We start from the raw sequence: 19,106 nt of genomic DNA, 5'->3' as shown, positions 1-19,106 counted from the left end.
AAAGTTTATGCTTTTCTCTTTCATTTTACTACGTATTTTAAATAACTTTCTCATTCATCTGTCTTAAAATTCTAAGTAATAGCACTGTTCAGTTATGTAATTTTATTTATGAAGCCCCACTATGTGATTGTTTTGGGAACACTCAGTCTTTTTGCCTAGGGAACATAAAATGTTAAACAGTTCAGATGTTTTCCATGATGTATTATGTCTGTGGAGCCTCAGCCATATATTATCAGGGAAAGACCTTTAATTCAAAGTTTGCCTACTTATTTGGGAGAATATAAGCAAGTATGCAACTACTATCACATGGTTGTGAGAGTCCCAAGAAAGTAATCTATACTTTTTAAGAGATACTTAGAAAGAGATCTATACTTTTTATCTTTATGAAAATTCTATAATGCATCCTAAGAGAGCCTGATAATACACAAATAAAACCCTGTGTTCTGAAGGGCTTTGAGTACCTGGGTCAGTTAGCATGCTAATTTGGAGAATGCATAATGAGAAGTGTCTTTTAAGAAAAAAAATTACAGTTTTGTTTTCCTTCCTTTCTTTAAGTAATTATATTAGTTATCCCAATAATCTCTGAATATATTTCCTTTGAAGTAGGTGGTAGAAATTTTCCAGGTCCCAGTTTATTATTTTACTTCTAGTTTGTAAGGATAGAAACCTAAGGTATTGAGATTATCATTGATGGAGCAGTATTAGTACTAGAACTCCAGTTCGTAAAGATATTTTTCTTGTTACTAAGATGATAGAAAGCATACAGTTGAAAATGAATACAGTTTCTTATGGAAACTAAGATGGCCCTGCTCTGCTGACTTGATCATATGACTTTCTCAGGCTCACAAGGGCAGTTATAGATTAATTCATTTGCTAAATTTGTACGTTGTTTCCAGACACAGACTTTGAATATACAAAGACGGATGAAACACGCTTTTTGCTCCTTAAGAGCTTGACTAGTAAAGGGTAATAGTTGTATAAACAAGCAAATATTTCAAAATGACATAGTTCTTTGGGCACCTAGAACATAGTGCAGCTAGCTCTCCTTGGGAATATTCAAAGAAGGCTTGCTTAAGGGTGAAAATTCAGTTGGGTTTTCAACAACAGCCAAGAGTTTTCTATAAGAAGATGATAGTACGAAGAGAATCCCAGAAGAGGAAATTGGTTTTTCTCTACTAGGAAATTGAGGGACTTATAAAATGGCTGCTTTGTGTGGCAAAAGAGGAGAGACTTGAGTTGGCCTAGAGTTGTGAAATCAATAATGTATGTGCAAACCATGAAGGACCTTATGTTCTAGGCAGTATTTTGCCTTAGTTAAAAATTCGCTTTGTACTTGGACTGTTTAAATTAGAATCTCATTTCGTCCGTTGTTTCCTGTTTGCCCTTGGGTAAAACTTCATGTCTGTAAGACTCAGTTTCCTCTCAATATAGTGACAGAGCTTTTCCTATGGATTTTTATGAGAACTAATTGAGGCATCTATTGTAAAAAACTTAGCTTGGCACTTATTACATGCTCAATAATATAGCTGCTTTAAAAAAATTATTCAAAGCTAAAGAGTTTAAATTTTAAATTAAATTATAGAATCTGGTAGAATTTAAAAGATGGAATGCAGGAAGGACAAAAAAAAGGCAGGAGAACCGATGAAAAGTCTGATATAGGGGCACCTGGGTAGCTCACTTGGTTAAGCTTCCGACTTTGGCTCATGTCATGATCTCACGGTTTGTGGGTTCAAGCCTCGCATCGGGCTCTGTGCTGACAGCTCAGAGCCTGGACCCTGCTTCAGATTCTCTGTGTGTGTCTCTCTCTCTGCCTCTCCCCTGCTCATGCTCTGTCTCTATCTCAAATGTAAATAAACATTAAAAATTTTTTAAAAAGGTCTGTTATAATAATAATGTTATATACAGTAAATGAAATACATTAGCTATAATTACCTAATTAAAATATCTCAGTTGTTTCATTTGCCAATCTGAATGTTTCATCCTTTGTATAGCAGTTTTTTGCAGACCAAATAATGCTCTCCCAACCTTCCTTTCATGGGTTCTTTTAACTAACACTATTAAATGAACATTGTTATGCTAAAGCCTGTAAATTCATCAGTCTTCAGTGAGACAATTAAGACATTAAGACAAAGTTCAAATTTCAGCTACTGTACGTTTTTGAATGAGTATAAAAACTTTTAAATTATGTACTTTGAATGGTCTTTTCTAGACTATAGGCCGGACTAGCTGTCAGTTTGTATCAGGTCGTTAGTGAGGTAACCAGAGAGAGTACTCCTTTTTTTTTTTTTTTTTTTTTTTGCTTATTGCTACAGTGTCCTTTATGATTAACTGATAATATTAAGTCAAAACATCAGCAATTTTAACGTAAAGACAGGCAGGAAATTAAAAGATTCCCTCTACCTGAAGTCAGGTTGACCTTTGCCTTATGTTGGTGTTTTGTTTATTGGGTAAAATTCAGAATTAGCATTAACTATGAAAAGATGAGAGAAACTTTTATTTTTTTTATTTTTTAAAGTTTATTTTTATTTATTTAGAGAGAGAGAGCAGGGAAGGGGCAGAGAGAGAATACCAAGCAGGCTCCGTACTGTCGGCACAGAAGCTGATGTGGGGCTCAAACTCACAAGCCATTAGATCATTCATGACCTGAGCCAAAATCAAGAGTCAGATTCTTACCCAACTGAGCCACCCAGGTGCCCCAGATGAAAGAAACTTTTAAAAGTGGGAAACTGGGGGGCGCCTGGGTGGCTCAGTGGTTTAAGCGGCCGACTTTGGCTCAGGTCATGATCTCACAGTTTGTGAGTTCAAAACCCACATCAGGCTCTGTGCTGACAGCTCAGAGCCTGGAGCTTGCTTCCAATTTTGTGTCTCCTTCTCTCTCTGCCCCTCCCCCACTTGTGCTCTGTCTCTCTCTGTCTCTCAAAAATAAATGTAAAAAAAATTTTTTTTTAAGTAGGAAATTGGAACACTTACAGGCAATGATAATCGCCTAATGTTGGGATAAGCATTAGCTTTGTTATATCCATTTTCTGTGTGTGAAGTTCAGCAAAACTGTTACAACTCTCCTGGTAACATGAATTCTTTTACTTACCATTACACTTACATGTAACTATCCTAATATATGAATTCTTTCACTTACTGTTAACACTTAAATGTATTGGGAGAGAGCTGGTCTTGATATTCAGGTACCAGTTGTCTAGTTTACATGTGAAAATAAGTAAACGTGTCTTCATCAATTTTTGTAGTAGACTAATCTCTGCCCCTTACAATTTTAATTTACAGATTTTTTTTTTTTTTTTTGCTTATGAAAACTAGTAGGACATTCTGATTTTTTGTCAACTTTGTTTTGACAGAATACTCCCAATTTAATCTCTGTTTTTAAAACCCTGTCTTTAGTCCCCCAGGTTCTTCAAAGCTGTACAGCATTCATTGAGAGATATGGCATTGTGGATGGAATATATCGTCTCTCTGGCGTTGCCTCTAATATCCAGAGACTACGGTAAAAACTTATTTGACATTTTCTTTTTCGTTCCTGTTGTAATTTCTTAAAATTAAATTATTTCAAAATTAAGGCACATTGATAACCATAACTTTCAGTAATATAGTCTGGATGAAGTGGGAAATAATATCCATATTGATTTTTGTAAATGTTTTCCTAAATGCCATTTCTTCATTTGTTCTATCAGAAAACCATGTCTCCTTAATCTCTTCAATTTTATATTTTGTCTCATTTCTATATTTGGAGATTTGAGCAAATTTCAAAGTTTGCATCCATGAAAAAAATGAGATGACAATTTCCATTGTAATAGAATTATTCTTCTTAATTAAAACTGACGAGTGAAACTTCTTCTGTTGAACCACTCTTGCAGCCCAGGAATCAATCACACTCGATCGTGGTGAATGATTATTTCAGTGAGCTGTTGGATTTGGTTTGCTAGTATTGAGAATTTTTGCAGCCATGTTCATCAGAGATATTGGCCTGTAGTTCTGTATTTTAGTGGAGTCCTTATTTGGTTTTGCTCTCAGGGTAGTTCTGGCTTCATAGAATGAGTTTAGAAGTTTTCCTTCCTTTCTGTTTTTTTGGAATGTATTGAAAAGATTGGTATTAACTCTTCTTTAAATGTTTGGTAGAATTCCCCTGGGAAGCCATCAGGCCCTGGACTTTTGTTTGTTGGGAGGTTTTTGATGACTGATTCTATTTCTTTGCTGGTTATCAGTCTGTTCAAGTTTTCTGTTTCTTCCTGTTTCAGTTTGGGTAGTTTATATGTTTCTAGGAATTTACCCATTTCTTCCATGTTGTCCACTTTGTTGGCATACAGTTTTTCATAATGTTCTATTATAATTGTTTGCATTTCTGTGGTGAAACTTCCTCTAATCCCCTTTAACACTAGTTTTGTAGCACATATACATGTTATGTATTCTACGTCCTCTCCCATTATCTTCTCAGAGACAAAAATAGTGGTATCCGTTATACCAGCAATATAAATTTTATTTTCTCTTAATCTCTTAGATTCTAGTCTGTTCTTAATATGCTCTTATCCTTCATTTTTCACTGTGCTGCACAGTGATTGCCATTACTCTACACAGATTTTAATATTCCAATTGACCACAGAGCTCCTCTCTATTTTCAGGGATACACGTTTGTAAAGTACTTAAACTGATTCTTGTACTGAAGATAGTTTCATTCTTCAGTGTCAGATGGAGCAGATCCATTGTCCACATACACTAATCCTCTAGGTTGATAAGTAGTCCCATGCCTGTCGATTAATATTAATCAACCTCCTGGAGAGTGAGCCTAACTTGCCTTAGTATTCTAAGCACAACTTACATTTCACTTACTTTACACTATAGATCTTACTGGCTATTCAAATTCAGTTAGCTAGAAATTGCTTTATATTGTTCTGGTTTCCTTATCCTCCTTCAATAAAGTATTCCTGAACTATATACTCCTGAGGGATTTCTGTACAGAGTTGTTCATGGACCAGCTGCCACTCAGCCCTACTTTCCAGAATTGCCAAAATATTAGATATTCAAAGCACTGGAAATTGGGAGTTCTGTTTTCAGATCTATGTGTTAAGAGCTGCTCATCCATATATGTTTCAGAGGTTGTTGTCCTTTGTAATATTAGAGCTATGCCCATAATTTCCACTTAGAAAAACACTTCTCTTATGATCAGATATCCAGTTACTGCTGAAGTCCAAACGTAACCTACATAAAATACAATCACTTGAATAAAACATTAACTATGCTTTCTGTTTTAAGTCCTATATTTGCTTTTCCTTCAATAAAATAATTGTATTTTGTCTCTTGTTTGTTAGCCATGAATTTGACTCTGAACATGTCCCCGACCTGACTAAAGAACCGTATGTTCAAGACATCCATTCCGTGGGCTCCCTCTGTAAGCTGTATTTTCGAGAGCTCCCAAACCCTCTGCTCACCTACCAGCTGTATGAGAAATTTTCTGTGAGTACAAGTCACTGCTAATCAAGTTCTCTTTGGAGTTGTGCTGTGATTTTATGCCAAACGTGCAAAGATTGGTTTGGTCATGTAAGAAATAGTTCTGTGACTAAAATACCTCCTTCAAAGAAAACAGAAAACTGTTATTGATAGCTAGTCCATAGTCTTCACTGTTTTCACATGTGCATACATTTAGTTTCTGAGTTTGGCCCACTAATCTTATCATCCTCAAATTGGTTACCATAAAGTTTTAAAAAATTATCCTTTAATAGATTTCAATGTCCATACAGTATGGAAACAAAGTTTACTTTCTTGATACTATACAGTTCCTTGTCGTTCAGTAGAGTGAGAACTGAATTGTAAGTGAATAGCTTAAGTTTCTACCAACAAAGCCTACTGGTCTGTTTCTCATTGTGATTGTTGCAGGATGCTGTTTCAGCAGCAACAGATGAAGAAAGGCTGATCAAAATTCATGACGTCATCCAACAACTGCCCCCTCCTCACTACAGGTAAATCACGTGTTGTAGATATCATCCAAGAGTACAAGTCAGTTGATGCGAAGAGTGGTGTTTTTCTTTGGTTTTCTAACTACTAAAACTTCCATGGAGTTCTGTTTAAACTTCCGTTTGTTCATACATTTATGTTTCTGTATCCCAAGGCCTGGCACAGTGCTTGGCATCCAGTAGGCACTTAATAAAAGTTGAATTAATGAACAAAAATAAATGAACAGATTGATAGTTGACTAAACCTGTTTTTGGGGGGGGGGGGTTGTTTTGGTTTTTGTCTTTTGATACCCTGAGAAATACTGGTGTATGATCACAAGTGTGAATACTTGTGATTGCTTGAATCCAAAGTAGGATACAGTGCTGAGTGCCTGTTTACTTCCAACCCTCTTACCTTTTTCAAAAGGTGTCCAAGCAACATAGAACCACAAAACCTAACAGGGGTCTCAGAATTCCTCCTCAGGAGACTCTCAGATGATCTATAAACCTGTGTTTTCTTTTAGGTCTTGTTCTTGTTTATTGTTTTTGTTGCCATTGCTACTTTTTAAGACCCAATTTAATTTGTATGTTAGTTTGGACTCTAAGAAATAGTTTTGGTCATATCAGAGAAGACCAGAATAAAATTAAAGATGACTGCCATTTAGTGAGAGAAAGAAAACAGTATGAACCATAGGTGATAATATGCAAAAAAGCAAAAGGTAAAATTTTTAAATTTCAGTCATTGACAAAAAGTAAATGCAGTAGATGTTTTAGTAATACATGAATTAAGTAATTTAATGCTTTTTTTTAAGAATCACATTGGTCATATATGTATTTGAAAACTCAGCACTAAATTTGGTACTCAACACTAAAATTTTTAATCAACATTAAAAATTAGCATATTTTTTTTAGTCAGCACTATAGTTGTAAATCATGATAATCAAGAGCCAGAAGGTAACTTGGCCCTGACTCATTGTCCTGTTAACATAGCCTGTGTTAAGAGGAATGTGAGGGAATTAGAGGTTCTTAACTACCCATTGAAGAGTGAAAAAAAACCCCAACAACACAAAAGAGCTTTTGTGAAGGAAGGTCAAGAAATGAGGTCTTCAACCCTGAAAAAGAAAGCTGAGGAGACAAATCTGATAATACACAGTTATTGAAGAATATTTAAGGAGGAAGACAACTTTTTTTTTTGTACTTGCCAGAAAAAGAAACCTAGTGCAATATAATGAATATTAGCTTTGATAGATGGGAGTTTTTATTTGCATGTTCATCACTTCCTATGTGACCTCTCCAAGCACTAATATCCATGTGTGTGAAAAGAATACTAATAATCCCTTCTTAAGAGGATTTTTTTGATGTTATAATGAGATCCATTGTGCGAATGAGTCTGGCCCTGAGTATTTTTTTTAATGTAAAACAGCAAGACAGATGATTAGAATTAGGCCAAGACTTCTTGACTTAGTTTTATAGGAGGTACCATATAAATAGATCTTTTTTCTCTAAATTAAAAAAAAGATCAATATAATATATATGTACATGGTTTTAAAAAGTCAAATGGTGTGTACAGATGACTATTTTTCACTGTAAAATGAAAAATGCTCCACAACCCCCCTTCCTGATTTCTCCTTATTCTCTATTTCTGAATAGCATGCGTATGCTTTTATTTCTTGATTTTTCGTTTTTAGATAATTATTTTTACCTTCCTTTTGTGGTGAATAAAATTTAGCTTTCTTATCACCCCCACCCCAGTACCACACAAACTCACACTTCCCCTTCTTTCATGTTCAGAGTCTGGTTATGTCAGCATTTGGAGTTAAACCAGTATTCACTGTCTATATTGTAGTATTACAACCATGTAACTGTTATTCATGACTGTACATAATAGATACTAGACTTTATTTCCTTTCTGGAATAACTGTGTGTGTGTGTGTGTGTGTGTGTGTGTAGCAGATGCCCATTTTTGGCTTGCTAAGTTTCTGTTCATCACTAGTTTATCCCCGAAACTCTTTCACAGGACTATAAATGTTCTGTCAGTGTGTTCAGACTTATCAGGCAACGTGCTTGGTTTTTTTTTTTTTTTTTTTTGGTCCCGTGAAAATATCCCTGCTGGAGCCTTATGCCCCACTACTCAGTACCTCAGTCCAGGCTGTTTGCTCTCTAGATGTGCAACACTGTGAACTCTTAACCCTCATTTTGGAAGTTCTATTCATTGCCTCCTGCAGGATCTCTTGTTGTCATCTCCCTTGTTTTTACTCCCTGCTTTGTAGTAGACATCTTTGGACGCTTCTCCAGGAAAGTCGAACGGGAGGTAAATGTGTTGAGACTTTGATATGAAGATGCTCCTATTCTACTCTTGTATTTGATTGGTAGTTGACTACAGAATGTTAGCCTGTAAATAATTTTTCCCCATAATTTTGATGGTATCACACCATTGTCATCTAAGCAAAAATGCTGCAGCCATATGACATATTTTGTTTTGTTTGTATCCTTTCTGGATGCTTTTGAATTTAGAACCTACCTAGTGTTCAGTTTTCACATTGACCCATCTTGGAGTGGGTTCTTTTTCATTCTTTGCTGTGGACACTTGGTAGGCTTTCTCCATCTGGAAACTTCTGGGAAATTTTCTTGTTATTATTTCCTTGATGGTTCTCATTGCAGGTGAAATCCCATCCCTTTTCTTTATTCTCTTTCTGGGTTTATTGTAGCTCTTGAACTAACTCTTTCATTTTCTCACCTTCCTTTGTCAGTTTCCACATACGGATTTCCTCCATCTCTTGATTTACAGGAAAGTTATTTCCAGGAACAAACAAACTAAACTTTCTTCCTTCCTTCTGTTCTTCCCCCGTACCTTCCTCCTGCCCTTTCTTGTTCTACTTTATAGCATCCTGTTCTTATCTCATGGATATAATCTCTGCTCTCTAGGAGAATATTACTGGTAATTATAGGTTTTGTTTTGTTTTAAATTGTTCTCTGCTGGTCACAGTATTTGTTCCTTCCTCATTTGGCAGCTCACCCTTATCAAGACTGCAAAATATTCAACAGATTTATAGAAGCAAGAAACAAAAATTCTTTTTTAAAAAATCATGTTTTATAAGTGTGATAGCATTTAACTTCATTATGATTTAAAATAATCTGCCATGAACAGTTATAGAAACACTTAAGATTGGCTTTAGGTAAGCTTACAGTTTAAATGATATTTAGTCAGGGGCGCCTGGGTGGCGCAGTCGGTTAAGTGTCCGACTTCAGCCAGGTCACGATCTCGCGGTCCGTGAGTTCGAGCCCCGCGTCGGGCTCTGGGCTGATGGCTCAGAGCCTGGAGCCTGTTTCCGATTCTGTGTCTCCCTCTCTCTCTGCCCCTCCCCCGTTCATGCTCTGTCTCTCTCTGTCCCCAAAATAAATAAACGTTGAAAAAAAAAATTAAAAAAAAAAAAATAATAAATGATATTTAGTCAAAGTGGTGCAGGGAAAGAAACCTATTAAACAAAAAAACTTAATAGTGCTGTAGACACCAATCTGTACATTTTACAGAGGGAATCGCGAGTATTGGTTAATATTGTGGGTGAATTAAGAGAACATCAGTAATATATATGAACAGTGTGTATTATGTGTGTGTGTATATATGTATATATGTATACATATATATGAGATATAGTATATGTGTATATATATTTTATGTATGTATACATGTATACATGTATACATGTATACATATATTAGTATAGTATATATACAGCATGTCTAGCATATATATGTATACATACTAATATATGTATGTATATATACTGTATATATGGTATATGTGAATAATTATGTCAGCAAACTAAAATATATGGTACATAAAATATATAAAACATATATTCAATATATATTATTAAACACTATTGGCAAGGTGCTATTCTTAGAATACAATGATAAACAAGATAGAATTCATTACCTCAAGGAACTGAAGTTTTAGAGGGGTTATGTATAAAATAGGCAATACTGTATATATATCCATATAAATATATATAATAGACAGTATATATGTATATATTTCTCATCTGGTAAAGTATGTATGCCTCCTATATTTTTTATTTTTTATATTTCATATAAATAAATCTCCCAACATAAGTTTTATTTATATCCCTTACATATTTATCCCCTGTTGTGTAGTACATTTATGTCACCTGTTATATATAATGCCTCATTATAATGTAGGGACTTTGAAGCCAAACTACCTATATTAGCTATGTGACCTTGTGACCTTGGGCAAGTTCCTTTGCCTCTTAGGCTCAGTTTCATTGTGTCTAAAATAGACAATAATAGTACTTTTCTAGTAGGATTATTATGAATATTAAAGGAATAGAACTTAGGACAAGGCCTGTTACATAAGTGCTATTTATATGAGTTAATTACCCTTATTGTTATTGTTATTATGTATATCTGTGCATTTGCTTTTTTATGTTTTATCTATAATGTGTGTATGTGTGTATATACACTCACATACATATGTATCTTCTGTAGAAGCAAGAAACAAATTATTTTTTAAATCATGTTTAAATAAAGTGTTTATACCATTTAACTTCATTATGAATTAAAATAACCTTGCATAAACTTTACAAAAACACTTAAAATTGGCTTTAGGTAAAGCTTACAATATATATTCATATATAACTTTTATATATTATGTTTATCTCCTCTAACTATATTCATATTTTTCCTACACAGTATATATTTTCCTTTATTATACAGATATAGATATTTTTCAACAATATATAGATATTTCCCTTACTAATTACATATGTAGCTCCCTTAGCTATTTAATGTTCCCTGTTGAACATTATATACTTTTACCTGCTATATATTATATATTGTACATGTATTGTACCATATATCTGTATAGAATATATATCTATATATATTTATATGGATATATATGTATTGTTTGTTTTATAAACACAAGTTCCTTGAGGCCATGGATTCTGTCTTGTTTATCACTGTATTCTCAGAATAGAACCTTGCTAATAGTAAATGTTCAATAATATATATTGAATATATATATTATATATTTTATGCACCATGTATTTTATAGCTTGCTGGTATATGTATACATATATAGAATGTATATCCTAATATTATTTTCTTTATTCCTAATATATATTACCTACAATGCATGCCCACATGTTTTACATATATTGTTTACTATATACGTACATATGTATATACATATACATACTATATACATACATATACTAAATACTATATATTTCCTATTCTATATAATATATAATTCCTTGTGATAGATCTCCTGCTATCTAATGTGTTTTTATATTCTAGCGTCCTCTACATAATTTGAGTGTTAATCTCCTGTTATGTATCTCTCTCCATCCAGACTTTTTAAGATTTTCACATTTCCTAATTCCTTAAATTCTTGAAAAACGTGATTTTTGATAGTGTTCTCTTATGTTATTTAACCTTTTCCCTAATTTACCTATTTGATATGTTTTATGGTGTTTTTAAGTTTTTAGTTTAATTCCAGTATAGTTAGGCATACAGTGTTATATTAGTTTCAGGTGTACAATATAGCGATTCAACAATTCTGTACCCACTTACTCAGTGCTTGTTATGATAAGTGTACTCTTTAGTCCCCATCACCTATTTCACTCATCCCCCACCCACCTCTCTAGTAACCATCAGTTAGTTCTCCATAGTTAAGACCCTCTTTCTTGGTTTGTTTCTCTCTGTTGTTGTTTTTTTTTTTCCTTCACTTGTTTATTTTGTTTTATAAATTCCACATTTGAGTGAAATCATGGTATTTGTCTTTCTGACTTATTTTGCTTAGCGTTATACTCTCTAGCTACATCTGTATTGTTCCAAATGACAAGATTTCATTCTCCAATGGATGAATAATATTCTTGTGTGTGTGTGTGTGTGTGTGTGTGTGTGTGTGTGTGTGTGTGTCTGTATATATACATACCACATCTTGTTATCCATTCATCTACAGATGGATACTTGTGCTGCTTCCATAATTTGGCTATTATACATAATGCTTCAATAAACATAGGGGTGCATGTATCCCTTTGAATTTGTGTTTTGTATTTTAGGGTCAATATCCAGTAGTTTGATTATTGGATTGTGAGGTAGTTGTATTTTTAACTTTTTGAGGAACCTCCATACAGTTCCACAGTGACTACACCAGTTTGCATTCCTTGGTGGAATTTTCCCCCCCAATTTTGAACATTACTGTGAGGACCACCCATTTACATGAATCTTTGTGAAAATCTAGATTTTTTTTTTTTTTTTGGATAAAGACCTGACAGTGGAATTCTTGGAAATCAAAGGGCACTAAAATTTTCTTCCCGATATGCCAAAATTTCTAAGCTGTGAAGATTTATGCAGTGTGTGCTCTGCTGAATACGACAGTGCTCACTCACCTCATGGCACTGCTGACTAAAATTCTCCATTATCTTTTAAAAACATTTTTACAATTAGATATGTGAATAAAATGGGATCTTCGGTTGTTTTGATTTGCATTTCCTATAAAGTATATTTGTGAAGTACTTTAATATTTCCCTTCCTTCATCTACCCACCACCCAAAATTGTAAGATTTTACATGTTTTCTGAACACATTCCTCAAGCTTCCCACCTGTACATGGTCTCCAGACCAGCCCCACTTCTGTCTGTGTGTCTGCCTTTCCTACTTAAGAATGTTAGGAGGGAACGAAAGTTCCACCTGCAGTTGAAGGAGCAGGGACTTTGGAGCCATGCCGACCTTGATTTGAGACAAGCACTTCTTGTCTTTGTAACCTGGGCACACCTTGGCTCTCTCCTCCATAAAGTGGGGAGTGGCAACACTGTGCTGGGTAGGGCTATTGGGGGAACTTGATGAGATCCCTGTAGAAGCATGTTCAGGGCTCCTGGGTGGCTCAGTCGGTTGAACTCGGCTGACTCTTGATTTCGACTCAGATGATGATCTCATGGTTCCTGAGTTCAAGCCCCGCATGGGTCTCTGCGCTGACAGCAAGGAACCTGCTTGGGATTCTCTGTCTTTCTCTGTATCTCTCTCTCTCTCTCTGCCCCTCCCCTGTTCACTCTCTCACACTCTCTTTCTCAAAATAAATAAATAAAACATTTAGGAAGAAAGAAAGAAAAAGAAAGAAAGAAAGAAAGAAAGAAAGAAAGAAAGCAAGCAAGCAAACAAGCATCTTCAACAGTGCTTCTAGCTGCCAGCCTCTTTCTTCTCAGATTCACATTGGTCTCTTGGGCTCATATGCCGACCACAGTTTAACTTTCATTACTGTTTCATATAACAGTCTTAAACTTCTGTCTCCTATTTATTGTCTTTAATGGCTTCAGTCGCTATACACTGTAGGTAGGGGCACTTTGAGAAATGTAGGTAATACCTCTGTGTGTTTATCTGATCTCACTTGCATCTAAGCTGATCATGTTTTCTTTCCAAAACTGTTCTGCCCTGTTATTTTAATCTGTCTTTATATACATAGAATTGTTTAAGTAAAGCAAATAAGATAACCCAGGATATTAGGATTTGGAATAGGCTTTCTCTTCTAAAAGCACATTTTTTACTCAAATATTCTCTGTCCTTGGTGCCCACTGCAATTCTTCTTTTAACTGTTTAGGCTTGTGAAATACTGTTTTCTTTTATAAAAGAAAAGTTTAAGTCCTCTCCTGTTAGCGTGTCTGTTACAAGTAGAATATCATAAGTTCATGATATCATGTGTTGAGAAATTAGCTTTTATGGAGGACTTACTTCACTGGTGTCCTTGAAACTAGATGTCTGATATTGAGGAGGGCACCTTTTGGGATGAGCACTGGGTGTTGTATGGAAACCAATTTGACAATAAATTTCATATATTGAAAAAAAAAAAAAAAGAAACTAGATGTCTGACAGCCAGGAGCAAATATTCCTAAAGATTTTCATTCATTCATTCATTTTTTTATTTTTTAAAAATGTGTATTTTTGAGAGCAAGAGAGAGAGACAGAGTGTGACTGGGGGAGGGAGAGAAACACTGAGTCTAAAGCAGGTTCCAGACTCTGAGCTGTCAGCACAGAGCCCAACGCCGGGCTGGAACCCACGAGGAGTGAGATCATGACCTGAGCTGAAGTTGGACGCTTAACTGACAGAGCCACGCAGGCGCCCCTCCTAAAGACTTTTAAAAACTAAGACTGTTTTTTAGAACCAGTCCTGTCAGAAACGTTCATTTCTTACTGCATCTGCCTTACACTTTTTTCTTAGAATTCTGTAGATGTGATTACTGTATGCAGAGTATGTAATTCATAATATTCTTCTGACATTTCTGTGGTAATAATAATATTCAAACCTAAACAGCAGCAAAAAAATTTGCTGGAGTTTGTATGGTTTCTTTTTCTATTTTTCTATTGAAATCTTAAAAATTAATTAGCACTTTCAGTCTCTAAACTGCTACATACTGTTTTCTTTTTGTTAATACGTTCTATTGCATTTTCCAGAACGCTGGAGTTCCTGATGAGACACTTGTCTCTTCTAGCTGACTATTGTTCCATCACAAATATGCATGCAAAAAACCTAGCAATTGTTTGGGCTCCAAACCTGCTAAGGTAAGATGCATTTGACTTATGACCTTAAGTAGAATTTGTCATCTTAAATGAAAGTGTTCCTTCAGTGTTCCATGAGGACAGTTTTTAAAAGTAAAACCCATATGCTGTTCTTATGAGCATCTCCTTAAAAGAGGCAAGCGGAGCTTAACCAAGGTGCTAAAAGTATGCTTTCTTCCTCTGTGGTTTACACATTTAAAAAAAATAATGCTCTTTGAGACTGCTATCTTTGGGGTTCTCTGATGGTAATGTTGGTTACCCCCCAGATCGAAACAGATAGAATCTGCCTGCTTCAGTGGGACAGCAGCTTTTATGGAAGTGAGAATTCAGTCTGTGGTGGTTGAATTCATCCTGAATCACGTAGACGTCCTCTTCAGTGGGAAAATCAGTGCTGTCATTCAGGATGGAGCAGGTATGGCTCACACGGATTTTGTTTACTACAAGGAACATGTGTCTGTTCTAATAAAGGGATGGAAAACTGCATTTCTTATCTCAGTGTAATAATAAATCTGTCTTGGGTAGAAAGCAGCTAATTTATGTCCACTTCTCAAAATGCATAGCTTAATAGTTATTTTGTGTGTACTTAGTGAGTACTACATATTAGACCTATTATGTAAGTTCATGACACATTAAAAAATACGTGATTTATTGATGTATATAAAGATATGCTATGGAGCAGCAAAAGAACAATTTTTTCCAAAACCAAAGAGATCTCACTGATACCCGGTCTTGCTTGGTATCTCTTCAGAAAGGAAAACAATTAAATTATTTAAGGAATTAAAATATCTATACTTATATATATTTATATGTCATTGTTAACAACCTGCTATGTCACCTTCTTTTCCTCATTCAGTATAATGCCCTATTATTTTTGCCATTTAAAAAACTTAATGAAGAAAATTTAAAACAACACAGATAGGTAGATAGATGGAGACTGATGTACAGACACTCACACATGTTTCTATTTTTTTTATCTATGCCAAAAATCTTTACTCTTTTCATTGTTTTTCTTTCTTTCCAAAGCTTCTCTGTCGAGACCCAAGTCCCTGCTGGTTTCCTCTCCATCCACCAAGCTGCTGACATTGGAGGAAGCCCAGGCACGAACGCAAGCTCAGGTCACTTCTCCAATTGTGACTGAAAATAAATATATTGAAGTAGGAGAAGGACCCGCTGCGCTTCAGGGGAAGTTTCATACCATAATTGAGTTTCCACTTGAAAGGTAAAATTCAGTGAATCCTCTTTAATAATGTGATTTTCATGGCCAAGTGTTCTTCTTTTTTTAACTTTTGTATTTTAGTATTATTGTATCGATGTTGAGCTAGTCCCAGAAAAACCCATTCATTTGATTACAGATGATATTTCATAGGGAATGACACAAGTGATTCTCGAAAAGCATGACAACATCATGTCATTTTAAAGAAGATGAAAGTTAATCATAGACGGTGAACTGTTAGGAAAAGTAATACACTTCTACTATGTAGGGTTTGATTTTCTCTCTGAGATACTTATTTAGACATAAACTGGATTGAAACAGATTACTCAGGAAATAATGGATGGATAATGACTTGTTTGACATTAAGTTTAGAATAGGCAGAACTTCTCATAGTGTGACCTCCCAACCAGCATGAAGAGATGAATGCATAATATTCCTCTGTGTGTGTGTGTGTGTGTGTGTGTGTGTGTGTGTGTGTGTGTGTGTACATCGCATCTTCTTTATGCATTCGTCTCTTGATGGACACTTGGGCTGCTTCCACATCTTGGCTATTGTAAATAATGCTGCAGTAAACCTAAGAGTGCACATGTCTTTCAAATTAGTGTTTTTGTTTTCTTTGGGTAAGTATCCAGAGGTGGAATTACTAGATTCATATGGTGCTTCTATTTTTAATTTTTTGAGGAACCCTCATACCATTTCCCACAATGGCTGCACTAATTTATATTCCCACCAGCAGCGCAATGAGGGGTCCCTTTTCTCCACTGCCTTGCAAACACTGGTCATTTCTTCTCTTTTTGACACTCGCCATTCTGACTGGTATGAGGTTGTATCTCATTGTGCTTTTGATTTGCATTTCCCTGGTGATGAGTGATGTTGAGCATATTTTCAGGTGTCTGTTGGCCATCTGGATGTCTTTTGAGGGGTAAGGCCTTTTCAGGCCCTCTGCCTGTTTTTTAATTGGATTGTCTTTTGGGTGTTGAGTTGTTTTGAATGTTAATCCCTTATTGGATATATCATTTGCAAATATCTTCTCCCATTTAGTAGGTTATCTTTTTGTCCTGTTGATGGTTTCCTTCACTGAGCAAGTTCTTAAGTTTGATGTGGTCTCAATTGCTTATTTTTGCTGTTGATGCCCTTGTCTGAGGAAATACTCAGAATAAGTACTGTTAAGGCTGATGTCCAGGAGATTACTGCCCATATTTTCTTTTAGGAGTTTTATGGCTTCAGGCCATACATTTAGATCTTTAATCTATTTTGAGTTTATTTTTGTGTGTGGTGATAGAAAATGGTCTAGTTTCAGTCTTTCACATATAGCTGTCCAGTTTTCCCAGCACCATTTGTTGAAGAGACTGTCATTTCTCCATTGTGCTTCTTGCCACCTTTGTCATGGATGAATTGACTGTATATGCATAAATTTCTTTCTGGGCTGTCTGCTGTCCTGTTGAACTGTGTGTTGCTTTTGGTGCCAGTATACCGTACAATTTTGATATCAGGGACTGTGATACCTCCAGCTCTGTTCTTCCTCAAGGTTGCTGTGGCTGATCAGGGTCTTTTGTGGTTCCTTACAAAGTTTAGGATTTTTTTTTTTGTTCTTGTGTGATGAATACTATTGGTATTTTGATCGGGATTATGTTAAATCTGTAGTTTGCTTTAGGTAGTATACACATTTTAACAGCATTAATTCTTCCAATCATAAGCATGGTGTGTCTTCTCATTTGTTGGTGTCATCTTTAATTTTTTTCACTAACGTCTTATAATTTCCAAAGTATAGGTGTTTCACGTCCTTGGTAAATTTATTCCTAGGCATTCTATTCTTCTTGATGCAACCGTCTTTTTGATGTTTTTTTTTTAATTTATTTTTCTGCCAGTTTGTTACTAATGTAAAAAAAAACAGCTGAAGATTTCTGTATATTAATTTTGTATCTGCAACTTACTGAATTCATTCATTAGTTCTACTAGTTTTTTGGTGGAATCTAGGGTTTTCTATGTATGGTATCATTTCATCTGCAAACAATGACAGTTTTACTTCTTCCTTGCCAATTTGGATGCCTGCCTGCCTCCTGTCTGTCTGTCTGTCTTTCTCTCTCTCTCTCTTTCTCTTTTTCTCTTTTTTCCTCTCTCTCTTTCTCTCCTCTTTCTGTCTCTCTCTCTTTCTCTCCTTCTTCCTTTCCTTCCTTTTCCCCTTCCTTTCCTTTCCTTCTTGTGTGAGTGCTTATAGCTAGCACTTCCAGTACTGTGTTGAATAAAAGTGGTAAGTGCATCCTTGTCTTGTTCCTGATCTTACAGGAGAAACTTTCAGCTTTTCACCATCAAGTGTGATGTTATCTGTGGGTTTGCTGTGTATGGCCTTTGTTATGATGAGATATGTTCCCTCCAAACCCACTTTCTTGAGAGTTATTATCATGAACAGATGTTGAGTTTTGTCACATGCTTTTGGTGCATCTGTTGAGATGTGCATGTGATTTTTATTCTTCATTTTGTTAATGTGGTCTATCATGTTGATTGATTTGCAGCTGAGTCATCCTCTCATTGCTGAAATAAATCTCACTTTATCTTGCACATTGATCCTTTTAATGTGTTGTTGAACTCAATTTGCTAATATTTTGTTGAGGATTTTTGCTTCTGTGGTCATCAGGGATATTGGTCTATGATTTTCTTTTTTTTTTGCAGTGTCTTCACCTGGTTTGATGGTAGTGCTGGCCTTGTAGAATAGATTTGGAAACATTTCCTCATTTATTTGTTTGGAATAGTTGGAGAAGGATAGGTAGTTTTTTTATTTTCTGTCTGGATGGATCTGTTCATTAATGTAAGTAGAGTGTTAGAAGTCCCTGACTGTTATTGTATTACTGTCATTTTCTCCCTTTATGTTTGTTAATATTTGCTTTGTGTATTTAGGTACTTCTGTGTTGGTTGCATAGATACTTACAATTGTTATAGAGTCTGAGTTGGATTGATTCCTTTATTATTATGGAATGCCCTCTTTGTCTTCTGTTACAGTCTTTGTTTTAAAGTATGTTTTTTATGTAAATTTTGCAACCCCAACTTTTTTTTTCACTTCCATTTGCATGGGATATCTTTCTCCATTTTTTTCACTTTCCGTCTGTCTGTTTTAACATGTGAAGTGACTGTCTTGTAGGCAGCACAGAAATAGATTTGTTTTTTTTTTTTTTATCCATTCAATAACCCTTTGTCTTTTGATTGGAGCATTTAGTCTATTTACGTTTAAAGCAGTTACTGGTAGGTTGTACTTATTGCCATTCTGTTCATTGTTTTCTGGTTATTTTCTTAGTTCTTTGTTTCTTTCTTTTTCTCTTGCTCTCTTTCCTTGTGATTTAATGACTCTTTAGTGTTGTGCTTGGATTCCTTTCTCTTTTGTGTGTG

The 19,106-nt window shown here is 35.2% G+C and overlaps 1 protein-coding gene across 7 annotated transcripts in view; it reads left to right on the top strand.

Moving 5' to 3' along the window:
- The window catches only part of ARHGAP32 (Rho GTPase activating protein 32), a 298,650-nt gene that overhangs the window by 261,392 nt on the left and 18,152 nt on the right, over window positions 1-19,106 (top strand). For all 7 annotated transcript variants that reach the window (XM_045483461.1, XM_045483459.1, XM_045483460.1 and 4 more), the window contains 6 exons: window positions 3,394-3,496; window positions 5,316-5,460; window positions 5,881-5,963; window positions 14,408-14,515; window positions 14,779-14,924; window positions 15,536-15,731. In XM_045483461.1, coding sequence (XP_045339417.1) covers window positions 3,394-3,496; window positions 5,316-5,460; window positions 5,881-5,963; window positions 14,408-14,515; window positions 14,779-14,924; window positions 15,536-15,731 — 781 coding nt within the window. The remainder of the gene's footprint in view (window positions 1-3,393; window positions 3,497-5,315; window positions 5,461-5,880; window positions 5,964-14,407; window positions 14,516-14,778; window positions 14,925-15,535; window positions 15,732-19,106) is intronic.

Source organism: Leopardus geoffroyi, chromosome D1, assembly GCF_018350155.1.
Source record: "Leopardus geoffroyi isolate Oge1 chromosome D1, O.geoffroyi_Oge1_pat1.0, whole genome shotgun sequence".
Taxonomy (NCBI): Eukaryota; Metazoa; Chordata; class Mammalia; order Carnivora; family Felidae; genus Leopardus; species Leopardus geoffroyi.
The sequence above is the reverse complement of the archived record's forward strand: the minus strand, read 5'-3'. Positions and strand labels throughout refer to the sequence as shown.